General features: G+C 52.7%; 1 protein-coding gene across 3 annotated transcripts in view; it reads right to left on the bottom strand.

Moving 5' to 3' along the window:
• Positions 1 to 12,625, bottom strand: part of SNX10 (sorting nexin 10) — a 45,170-nt gene that overhangs the window by 13,164 nt on the left and 19,381 nt on the right. For all 3 annotated transcript variants that reach the window (XM_040965063.1, XM_040965061.1, XM_040965062.1), the window contains exon 2: positions 10,963 to 11,009. In XM_040965063.1, the coding sequence (XP_040820997.1) occupies positions 10,963 to 10,986 (24 nt within the window). In that variant the 5' untranslated portion in view covers positions 10,987 to 11,009. The remainder of the gene's footprint in view (positions 1 to 10,962; positions 11,010 to 12,625) is intronic.

The raw sequence follows: 12,625 nt of genomic DNA on the forward strand, positions 1-12,625 counted from the left end.
TGTAGGTCTACTGACTTCTGAGCCCCACCACCGGCTGCCAGGGGGGGCTTCCAATCCCCACCACCGCATGGCTCTTGGCTCTGGCAGCTGGGACCCCAGGAGGCAGGCACCATGAGGGAATCCTTCCAGAGACTTCCATGGGCTCTTAGAGTTAACCCTGCACTGGGCGTATTTTAAAAATCATTTAGGAGACAGAGACAAGATAAAAAGGAGGTAACGACAGAGCGATGCTCCAACGCCTCTGGCAACGAGTCCTTAAAAGCATGTTCTGACTACACAAGCGACTATTACCCAGCAGTTAAAGCGAGGTGTGTGCGATACCCTCCCGTTACACAGCAGAGCTGGGCCAGGGAAGAAGCAGACCTTGTCCAGAGAGGCCGACAGGAGCCAGACGCGGGGAGCGGGGACTCCGCCCTTGGTCTCTGCCTGGTACCCCCGTCCTGTCCCTGTCAGATGTGTGTAATGTGTGTGGTGTGTGCTTATAGGTGTGGTCTGTGTGTGTGTGATGTGCTTATGTACGTGAGGAAGGTATGTGTGGTGTGTGTGCCTGCCCATGTGTGCGGCATGCATGGCATGTGTAGGTGTGTGTGTGCTATGTATGGTTGTGGGTGTGTGCACTGTGTGTGTCTATATAGCATGCGTGATGTGAGAGGTGTATATGGTGTTGTGTGTATATGTTTGTGTGGTGGGGTGTGGTGTGCATGTGTGTGGTGTATGCGTGTAGAAGTCTCTAGTTGTATTATTCCCACACCCGCAATTCTCTGAATGAATCAAATGAACAAATCAACAAATCAATGAACAGAAAAGACAAACTAGAAGTAGAGGTGGAGCCCCACGCGACAGCCTAGTGGCTAAATTCTCGCCTTGCAAGCACCAGGATCCCATACGGGTGTCAGTTCTTATCTTGGTTGCTCCACTTCCCATTCAGCTCCCCACTTGTGGCCTACGAAAGCAGTAGAGGTAGACCCCGAAGGCTTAGGACCCTGCACCTGTGTGGGAGACCTGGAAGAAACTCCTGGCTCCTGGTTTTGGACTGGCTCAGCTCTGGCTGTTGTGGCCACTCGGGCAGTGAACCAGCAGACAAAAGATCTTTCTGTATCTGCTTCTCTCTGTAAATCTGTCTCCCCAATAAAAATAAATACATCTTAAAAAAAAAAAAAAAAAGAAGTGGAGGCAGATTAGAAGGTTGCCTGCCACGCTTTTCCCACGACCTCATACACACACACTCAGGAGGCTGCCCCACCCCCACCCCCACCCCAGCCTCCAGGACCCCTGCCAACTTTTTCCGTAAGTGAAAAGCACACTTCAGGAACACATCACAGGCAAACATGTTAGTGTCACATAGCGAAACCCCTCCTTTGGTCTAGACGCTGATTCTCATGATGTCTAAAAGAATTCACATATTTTCCTGGGCTCCTGCAGAGTGTGGCCTCTGGGCACTGTGCCCAGTGTGGGGACCGGAGGCCAACTCCCAGTCCCTATTCATCAGGTCACAAGGCAGCCATGGTCACCCCGCAGGCTGTGAGTGGCTCCCTTTTTCCACTGAGGAGTCAGGAGTTCCAGGATGTGGCAGAGCAAAACAAAGTCATCTATTTCCAGCAGTTTGGCAGTGTAGACATGCACCTGTTACTCAAGTGTTACGTTCAGAGAAAAACTGAAATGAAGGCCAAGCGCAATAGTGTAGTGGTTAAAATCCTCGCCTTGCATCCCACTGGTTCTAATCCCAGTGGCCCCGCTTCCCATCCAGCTCCCTGCTTGTGGCCTGGGAAAGCAGTGCAGGATGGCCCAAAGCACTGGGACCCTGCACCTGTGTGGGAGAACCGGAAGAGCTCCTGGCTTCAGATCGGCTCAGCTCCAGCAGTTGCAGCCGCTTGGGGAGTGAACCATCGGATGGAAGATCTTCCTCTCTGTCTCTCCTCATCTCTGTATATCCGCCTTTCAAATAAAAAACGAAAAGAAAAACCAATATGATAAGACTAGGACACTTGGACAGGTACTTGTCAAGTCACTACAGACTCAAGGTGGAAAAAAAAAAGGTTCTGCACCAAAATGGTAAAATCCATTTACTCCAATGCCACGCTACTTGACACAGTACCAACTAATGACGGTAATACAGAGTTCCGGGGAGTAAACACACACCTGTTAACACACACACTCTAAATCCGGTGCTGCATTTCAAGGAAAGAGCACTGAATTTACACTCACAAGGCTGGGGGTGGATTCTGGCTCATACACTTCCTAACCTAGGAACTTCTGAGCCTCAACTTCCGCAGCTGAAAAAAATGGGCGTCACACCTGTGCACCCAGCTCGGCAGATTGTCAAGTGGACGACCCCAGGTTCACCCCAACCCTGCGTCTCCCCATACATCCGTGGAGAGACAGGTACCGTGTCACGCAGTGAAGAGCGTCCAGGCAGCCACACCAGAAGCCTTCCACTCTTTCTTAGCTGCCAAACCCACGCGACCAAGTCCCATGGATTCCTCTTCCACGGAGCCACAAGGACCTCCTGCCCAACATGACCACGGGAGCTGCCTACTGAGACCACTCCAGGGCCAGCCCCAGTACCTCCTCCCCACAGCACTGGAGGACAGGAAACACCCTCATGGCCTTCCACATCTGTCACCTTCAAGGTCACACTCTGACTGCTTGGAACCACGCAGCCCTCTCACGAGTCTCAGGACACTCTCCTGCAGAACCTCAGCTTGGGCATCCACACACAGCATGGCACCTGCTCTTCCCGCCTACGAAGCTGGCTGTCTCCAACCCACTGCCCACCTGCCTCCTTTTTCCTCTCCTTTTCTCTTTTTTTCCCTCTGCGTTTTTGCTAATTCCGATTCACATCTCAACTCAGTGACCCAGTGTTTCCGGAAACCCTTCCCACGTTTCCCTGGCCAGAACTCCGCCACGATCACTCTTGGCCCTCTCCTGGCACACTCAAAGTTCCCACAGTGCAACCTTGGCTGTCTCGTGGACCTGGGTGCCTGGCCCCCGACGCATTCTGTTCACACCATTTGATTGGCAGGCAAATGCCTTCAAGAACAGGGACATGGTCTCCAGGGAAAAGCTGAGCTCCAAGGTCAGCTGACCCCAAACCTCAGGCACCTGTGTTCCAGTGCCCCATGAATCAGTAACGAGTTAAGTCAGTTAGAGGCTGAAGTTTATCTCAACTTAGGAAAGCCCTCTCATCTGAGGGGGTGCCAGAGAACAACATGGGGACACCAGGGCGACAGTACTTAAGATCTCTGGGCACAAACTGTTTTGGAGCAGCCTACACACTTACAAAGCACCTATTTCCATAGAAATGCCTGAAAATCACTGTCCTGGTAACTCAGTCCTCAAACAGCATGCAACAATTTGTCAGCTTTAGCTGAAGTTCAGACATGGACCACAATGTAATAAAAGCACATTTATTTTAAACCAGTCTCTACCCTGCAATCAGCAGGCGCTGGTGGAGGTTTCCCCATGCTTCTAGCTAGGAGCAGGACATGCGGGCGACCACGGTGCCCTGGCATCTCGGAATGACACGCAGCCCTTGCCACCTGCCACCATCCTTCAGAGGAAAGCCAAGGCTGCCAGGGAGACCCAAGTACTTGAGCCACTGCATAATCTTTCAGAAATCTTTGCATGTGGATAGCCACGATTTGGTACTGTTTGGTTTGCCAATAACCTCTTGGACGGACAAGTTTAAGATGTAAAGAAAAACTACAAAGGCAGAACAGAACACCTCTGCTTCCACCCCGTGCGGCCCCTTTCACTACCATCTGACCTGCGTGTGGCCCGCTTGCTGCAAACATCAGGGGATGCCTGGCTCACCCACATCCCTTCCCGAGCACCTGCCATCCTTTCTCCGCTCTAGGGACTCAGCCGGACACCACATGGCCTCCCTGGGTCCCCCTTGCCGGGGGGATGGGTTGTCAGCCATCACTGTTTGTGTAGATCACTGTGAGGAGGATGGAGGGTTCCTGAGTCAGGACTGGTCCTGAGATCAGCTCCCTGGTGCTCGCCCGAGCAAAGCACTGCCCTCCTGGCACCACACGACGACGGCCCTCTGCTCATGAGGCCCTGCCCACACCTCTCATGGGTCATGCTTTTCCAATTCTTGGCTGAGTTTTTGTTCACTACTTCTCTCTCTCACTACGCCTTGTCTGATCTAATCACAGCTGGCCAAGTTTCTCCTGCAGTGTGCCGGCAACACTGGGCTGCAAGCGCAAGATCATCGGCTCTGCCTCTGTTATTAAAAGGGAATGAAAAACACACAGGAAAATACACCGGGAGGAGGGAGCCCACCCGTAGGTCAGTGAACAGCCCTCTCAAACCCGCAAGGAAGGGCAGGTATGTGGCGCAGTGGCTGAGCTGCCACATGGCACGCCCACATCCCTCTATGTGCTCGACTCAAGCCGGGCTTCTGATCCAGCTTCCTGCTATGCAGCCTGGGAGACCAGGGTCAAGTATGTGGGTTCCTGGCACCCACACAGGAGACCTCAAAGGAGTTCTGGGCTCCTGGCTGTTGTGGGAATTCAGAACGTGAACCAGGAATGAAAAATCAATCTTGATCTCTGTGTGTGTGTGTGTGTGTGTGTGTGTGTGTGTGTGTGTGTGTCTTTGCTTTTCAAATAAAATGGAATTAGATAAACAATAATTTTTAGAAAATAAAATAAAATACAAAAGGAAAAAAGAGAAAGAAGGTCCTCCTTTGGCACGGACACAGGAGAGCATGCTGAGCCCTGGGAGCTCTCTCCCACAGCGCCGAGCTCCGCAGGGCTTGGCTTGGCTGCTTTTCTTCCAGCCCAGCCACTTGCCAATCAGTTTCCCAGTCTGGAAGCCATGCTTCCTTAGAACAAGTCCACAGTGTCAGCACTGGCCAGTGTGGCCATGCAGGGGGCTAAGCCCCATCTCCCCGGGGGGCGAGCAGAGCCCTCCATCTCTCCTTCTCCACTCAGAGTACAAGCCCAGAGCTCCTGGGGGTCCACTCGGGCCTGTTCCACTAGAGCTGATGGATTTACTGCCACTAAGGTGCTGGGGATCCAGAATTGCTGTTACACACAGCATGCCAGGATCTGCACATGGTGTGTGCGTAAGCACGTGTGTGTGTGTGTGTGTGTGTGTGTGTGTGTGCGCGTGTGCACGCACACCCAAGGGGTTGCATCCTGGGAACTGGGTCTGCATCTTGGCAGGGACTGTAGACAAACCTTAAGGTGGAGTCAAGTGGGAGATTCAGGTCAGTTAGGGGCAGTGCCATCACAAGGGCCTGGGGCCCAGCCTCTCGCTGGCTATCCTGCAATGTACCTATATGCACTTCCACCACAGGAGAGTCCAGGTCACTGCACACCCTTGAACTTCAGAAACTGAGTTACACAACCCCATTATTAATAAAAGTTCCCTGTTTTGGGTACTTTGGTCAAAGTGACATAAAATGGGTTAATACTCCCAGTATACAGCATGTCCCCTGCATGCATGGGAAACCATTATTCACTCAATGGCCATCTGGGTAGACGGACACTACAGACTTCCGAATCTGTATTCAGGTCTGAATTTCTAGTCTGGCCTGCAGACCAAATCATCTTATACTCCCCACCCCTGTAAGGTGGCAAATCTGTAAGGGGAGAATGAAGCCATTGGGGCCTCAAGGTACCCAATCATCACACCACAAAGAAGGAACCTTCTGACTACACCATTGGGGCCTGAGGCCATAGAACCAGCACAGTGCCTTTCCAGAGGGTGTGGTGGCCTAACAGGTCAGACTGCCACCAGCAAGAGCAACCCGCTGTGGGCAATCACCCCTGGACCCCTGCCTGCTACCTGATGGGCATGGCTCAGAGTACCTGCCTATGACCCAAGGCACAGCTTCCAGGCCTACACATGAAGCATGACCTCCGACACGACTAGGAGGTCAAGGGAAACAGATGTACCTTACAGCCAGTTACAGCATCTTAGGTGGGTGGGGGTCTTGCCAGAAGATGCCCCCCCCCGCCCACCCCTTCCTTAGCCTTTAAAACTTGTAACTTATGGGCCTGGCACAGTAGCCTAGCAGCTGAAGTTCTCGCCTTGCTCACGCCAGAATCCCACATGGGCACTGGTTCTAATCACGGCAGCTCCACTTCCCATCCAGCTCCCTGCTTGTGGCCTGGGAAAGCAGTGCAGGATGGCCCAAAGCCTTGGAATCCTGCACCCACATGGAAGCCCCAGAAGAGGCTTCTGGTTCCTAGCTTCTGAGTGGCTCAGCGCCAGCCATTGTGGCCACTTGGGGAGTGAATCGTTGGACAGAAGATCTTCTCTGTCTCTCCTTCTATCTGTATATCTGACTTTCCAATAAAAATAAATCTTAAAAAAAAACTTGTAACTTATGCATAACAAAGCGGATATTCCTCAACAGCTTGTCTCTGGTGGCGTGGTTCTTATGCTGACACAGCGCCACCTCACCCTTGGTGACCTCGGAGCCTGCTGGCAGGTTTAAGCCCGCCTGTCCCTCCCCAGTGCAGAGGACAAGTCCCGAGTGGCCAGAGGGAGGGCCCTTAGCCGTGCAGAAAAAGCCAGCTGCCCGTTCTGCCCATTAGATACGGAAAGGACCCAAAGGCCTGACTCTGCACGAGACGCCATCTGAAGCACAGCCCCGTCACAGCCACCTGCCTTTCCATTTGGGTTCCGGGTTCTGTCTCATTAAACAGCAGTGTTGAGTCCGTTGAGTCCATCTAATTATTCTTATTAAAATATGTAACCATAATATTTTAATTGTAAATTAAAGTTGCATGCATGACTGAATCTGAATTCATTTTAATTTTACAATGGCTCAATGCCAGGGCCTTTTTATGGGGAAGATCCATCATACCCGATACTGCCCTCCTGGGAATTCAAGCCAATGTGCAAATGGAACATGTTTAACTAACAAGGGAGACGCTGGCTCCCTCTTCCCCTCGCTCTAGATTTATTACAGTAATAAAGCTGTTTGAACAAGAGAGACTGCATTTGGTTCCTTAGCCACCACATCCTTAAAAAAAAAAAATGTCCAAAACTTCTAGGCTTGCCATTGCCAGTTAGACAGAACAAGCTGTCACTCCGGGCTGCCTGGATTTTGAACAAGGATGCTGTTAGGAGTGAACTCCACGCCAACGCAGCAGTGGCAACCATGGACACAGTTCGTGACATTGTACCTGACCCTCACACCCACCACGAGCTGGGCCTGAATCACTTTCTAGTGAGCAGCCACTAGCCACAATGATACTGAACGGCTCACGTGTTCTTCCCTGGGACTGACCAGTGCTGGGAAGGGGAAGGGCGGAGACGCCTTTCACACAAGCCCCTTCTCGCCTTTTCTAAGTGAGGCCTGAAGGCTGTGGAGAGGTGAAAACCATTAGTGGGGATCAGCGGGGGGGGGGGGGACGGAGCACAGGAGGAGAAGGTTCCAGGCAGTGGGAGGCACACTGTTCCAGGAGTACCAGGGTGCACACACATGGTGGCAGCAGCCAGGGGACACAAGGGACACTGGGACGTGGGGCAGGGGAGTGAAGACGGGGAGCCGGAGGTGAGCATGCAGCCAGAGGCAGCTCTGGACCTGGGAGAAATCAGGAACCACAGGCTGGTTTTGACGTGGTGCTGAGGGCAGCGGACTAAGAGCTGGACGGTCACCCTGGCTACAGGTAGGACAGAGATGGGGTGGTGGACGGACACAAACCCACTGCCATCCACCCGGACCCTGCCGTGCCCTGTCTGCCTCTCGCTGCCACAGGCTCACAGCACGGTTTTGGATGTTGCCCGTCTTCCCACATGCAAAACGCAGTTTTCCTTTCCCATGGAATGAGCTCACAGACACAATCCCTAAATGCTAATCTGTTACAATTACTGATGAACAAGGACTTCCTCAAAGCCAGTGCCCTTCCTTTATGTGGATGCTCTGAATGAGCTTATAATAAAAACCAAATGATGACACCCACAACAGCAACAACTATGGCGAGGTTCTCATTGCTATACAGGAAAAAGGCTCAGTTTCTCTGACGGGGAGCCTGCAGGTGCCTCTGGGACGGCACTGCTAGGACAAGGGTCCCGCCTGCAGGGAGCACTACAGCTTGCCTGGGACTAAGACATGAATATCGGGCCACTCTCAGGAAGCACAGCCTGACAGTACACCCAGCTGTGCGAGGACAATATTCGGACACGTTTGGCCTAGCTATCCCCACTGCATCCCATACCTCAGAGTACCCACATACAATCCCCTGCTCTGCCTCCTGAGCCCAGCTTCTGTCCGACACAGGCCTTAGGATAGGCAGCAATGACAGCTCAAGTGACTGTTCCTGCCACTTACAGAGGAGACCTGGGTTGGCTTCTGTTTCTCAAATAAACAAAGATTAAAAAAAAAAAAAAAACCTTCAAATCGCACCTGTACTTAGCAAGCACAGAGTTCCCCCTTGTCATTCCCTGATTGACAGAGTGGCATGGATACTGCACTAGGTACTCTCAGTAATCAAGAGATGACTACAGTACACAGGCTCTAGGCAAACAGTACACAATTTTACAAAGGATCTTGAGCACCCAGGAATTGCCACATCCAGAGGCACTAACCTCTCTGGGGTACTGAGCGTGGACCGTCATAACTCAGGCTATAGGGCAAAGCAGAGATAGGAGCCGAGTCTCACAGGCAGGATGTAATGGACTCCGATGAAGTCTGACCACCTGCAGCGTGCCCCTCCCTGGTTGACAACCCTCAGGAGCACTGTCACATAGCGAGGCTGGGTGGGTCCCCCTTCCATGACAGCCTGGGAGAGGGCTGGCAGAAGCTCCACGTTTGGCACCCTCCCTGTCCATGTCTTCCACCGGCTGGTGCTGTGTCATATTCCTTCCCTGCGATAAATTTATCTCCTCGTGAGCAGTTAACCTTGAAAGTTGTTAGAAGAGAAGGAGGCAGTGTGGGTACCTTCGCCCTGCAGCTCGGCTAACATCACGGAACAGGTGTCCCTGGGGCAAGCAGCTCAGTTCCAGCTCCGATTAGCAAAGGATGGGAACAAAGGATGCCGGGTGTAGGGTCCCCAGTCGGACCCCAGAGTGCCTTCTGGAGTCCTGGGCAATAGACCTCTGTGTGAGTGTGGGTTATGCATGAGCTGCACACAAGCAGCGAAGGCATCGTATGCATCTTGCTGCGCATGTCCATCCACAAGACAGCCAATCACATGATGCCCTTTGGAAGTCTTGCCCCTCTCTTTTGTCCTTGTTCTCTCTCAGAAAGACACTGACCTTGCTAACTTTTCTGGTTTACAACAGCTGCAGCCAGGTTCCAGGTCAAAGCCAGGAGTCCAGAACTTAGTCCAGGTTTGCCCACATGGGTGCCAGGGATCAAAAAAATCCTTGCGCCCTTGTCAGCTGCTACCTCCCAGGGTACTCACTGCCCAGAAACTACAACTGGAAACAGAGGTACAACTCCAAAGCAGGCAATCCAAGGTGGGGCGCCAGCACCCCCAAGCTGCTGCTTAGCCACTGTCTGTGCTCAGCACCTGCGCCCAGCCATACCACTGAAGTGGCTATCACAGGCCAGGCTGATTAGATCCAAAGGAATAAGATGTCTGAGGGATCAGTCCCAGGGGTGGAGGAGAAACCCTGCAGCATAGGTTCCTGCCCAGCTCCCACTAACTTGCAAACACCCAGCACCTGGCCTCTTCCAGTACTGTGCGGCAAAGGCTTGCTACAACTCCAGGCCACCTGTCAGTCCAGCTTGAAATCCCACACACAGGATGCCGCGATGAGCCCTTTGCTCCTCACAGGGAGCATCCTTCTTCCTTCTTCAGTCTTGGGTTCCCATCACAGCTCAGGAGGAGGGGGAATTAGGGAATAAGCTGGCACCTCGACCATGGGATAACCCAACTCGAGAAAGTTAAGGTCTATACATAGAAAAAGACATACAGATACGGACATATAGATGGCAGATGATATCGATACAGATAGGAAAACACCCTTTGAAAAATGGAGAGGCCAATCCGGAAATAAAGGTGAGAATGGGCTGGGCTATTCAACAAACCCTGAACCAATAGGAAAGGCTGAAAGGAGGTGAGGTGCAGCAAAGGAGTTTCTGAAGTCTCTCAAATGGGTTTAGTGCTTTAAACTTGGTGAGGTGAGCTGTGAGCCAAATGACCATGTGACATGTATGCATGTGCTCATGTATACCTGTGTGTACACACATGGGCACATGACTCACAAATATGCACACTCATTCATGCATGCCTCATGAACATGACTCGTGTGTGCACACAACTCGCGAATGTGTGCAAGGCTTGTGTGCATCTATGTTCATGTGTGTACTTGTAGCTCACATGTTCGTATGCACCTATGTTTATGTGTCTAAACATGACTCGTGAGTGTGTGGGGGTGCTCCAGTGTACCTCATATGTGTGTGTTTGTACACGTGACTCACATACATGTATGTCTGTACATGTGCACTGGACATCCATGGGCTGCCGTTCTGTTTCATGGGGCTCCCCGAGTGAGGACATGCATTGTAGTATGGGAGCTGGGGGGGGGGCGGTGATAGGACATTCAGCAACAGGCTGGTGACGTGGCTGTCCTAATGCTCCTTCTAATCAGACAGAAGCTTTGGAAACTGGGCCAGGAGACCCAGGAGACCCAGGAGGCCAGGCCACCAGGAAAGGGGGAGGGACTCACCTGGGTTTCTCTGACATCAAGCTCAGAGACCTCCAGAGGCAGCAGGCAGCAACAAAAGAACCCTGCGGCTGACAGCTTCCCTACACGACTACCCAAAGGTGGTGACCTTCAGGGATGAGAGAAAGCACAGCAGGCATAGGTGGCAGGCAGTGCCTGGCAAAGCTCAAGCCATGAAGGCCACTGACATGCAGTGGGTGGGCAGGGGGTACGGGGAGGCTGGTGTTCTGTCCTTTTATCACTCTCCTGTAGGTGGCCATGGATGAAGGAATGCAGAATTCAGTTACACACAGGGATACTGGGTCTCCAATTGGGATGACATACCTCTTTCTGCTGTTCTGGAAACATCTTTGGCACAGGACACAGCTGACCTGGGAGGGAGACAAAGAGATACCAATACAATGTGACCTGAATTCTTAACACGGGTGAACACATATAGCCTCCCACCCAGGTCTCCTCTCGAAGGATCTAGTCCAACCCCCAGTCCTGAGACAGGGAAACCCCTAGCCACTGCCAAGTCCAGGGTGGTGGAGTGATGATAGGTCTTCAAACTACAAGGCCAAGTGAGCAGGCTGAGCATGAAGTCCTGAGGAACCAGAGGAGGCTGGAGATGTGGGGTGAGCAGAAAGGGACCCTGGTGGACAGGGACGAGACAGAAAGGAGTAGCAAACATGTCCAGCCTTGGGCAAAGCACTGGCGGGTTTACTGGAAACCCAGCCTTGTGAGGACCATGAGATTCTGGGAGAATTCAGACAAGAGTTGGTATGACCCCAAGCAAGCTGAAAGCCAGGCCCTCGGCCGTGAGCTCTGGAGAGTACAATGCACTTGACCCCAGCCCTGTCTGTCTTTTGTGATTAAAAGTCCATTTATGACATGAGGCTGTGCAGCACTCCAACAGGGGTCCGTGGTGAGAGACAGCTCTTCCCCCGACACCGGCCCCTTGGATGAGGCAGAGGTAGAGCCTCGACAGGTGTGAAGCCACCTACGGATGGAGCTGAATGACACAGGTTTTGTGGCCTCCATCTCCGGGTCCCAGATGAAGCAGATGCAACCTGGAAAATGGGAACGTTTAATTGACAGGACAGAACTATTCGGGGGCAGGGGGAAGGGCACCTGGTAAATATTTCCAGCTCAAGCAGACCCACTAGTTGCCTGTCATTCATTACACATTGTGACCACGTGCCACACCTGATGAACTAGAAGCAAGGCACACGCGGCGCTGAGCGTTTTGACCTTGAAGAGGGTGGGAGAACAGTGTGCAAGGAAAGGACAGGAGACACCACGGAAGAACCTGGAAGCCGTAGTGGACCTGACTTGGGGCTCCACACATGCAAGAGCCCGCTGTCAGAAAGCAGCGTAGCGGGGAGACAGGCTGGGGAGTTGTTTAATGGCTCCAGGTTATAAGTGTGGCAGGATGACTGCTGGAAAACAGCATGAAGATGTTAACTGCCAAATCGAGCACTTGGGTGAGGTTGTGACAGCAAACAAGCCTAGAAGACAGTGACAGTTAGCCAGGAAAGCAGGAGGAGGCAAACCATGCAGACTGGCCTAAGCAGCGGGGCAGGGGCTCGCTGGAGGAGCAGCACATAGGGATTCTCACCCAGGGAGTGACAGGAGGTGGGTCTTCTCCCTACACAAGCCAAGAGCCACGCACGGCAGAACCACTGTCTGGGGCATTCCCTGCCTGCACCCGCACCCTGTGCAAACCTCCCTCACCGTCCCTCTTCCCCTCTCCTCCCACCCGCCCCCCCCCCCAGGGCAGTTGTCACAAGCTTCCCAACAGCGTGCATGCTCCACCTCCCTATCCCTGTATTGCATCACTTCCTCCACCAGGACACACCTGTGCTCCTGTGTAAGCATCACAGCTGCTTGCCCCCACTTCTTACTCTCCAAGCAAGGAAACAGGTCACATGGGCCAAGCTGCCCAAGCCACGCAAGGACACAGACGGCTACAGCCTTTCAACTTGAACCAGTCTGCATCCTAGCC

The sequence above is a fragment of the Ochotona curzoniae genome, unplaced genomic scaffold (genome assembly GCF_017591425.1).
Source record: "Ochotona curzoniae isolate NIBS_2020 unplaced genomic scaffold, NIBS_Ocur_1.0 scaffold_3835, whole genome shotgun sequence".
NCBI lineage: Eukaryota > Metazoa > Chordata > Mammalia > Lagomorpha > Ochotonidae > Ochotona > Ochotona curzoniae.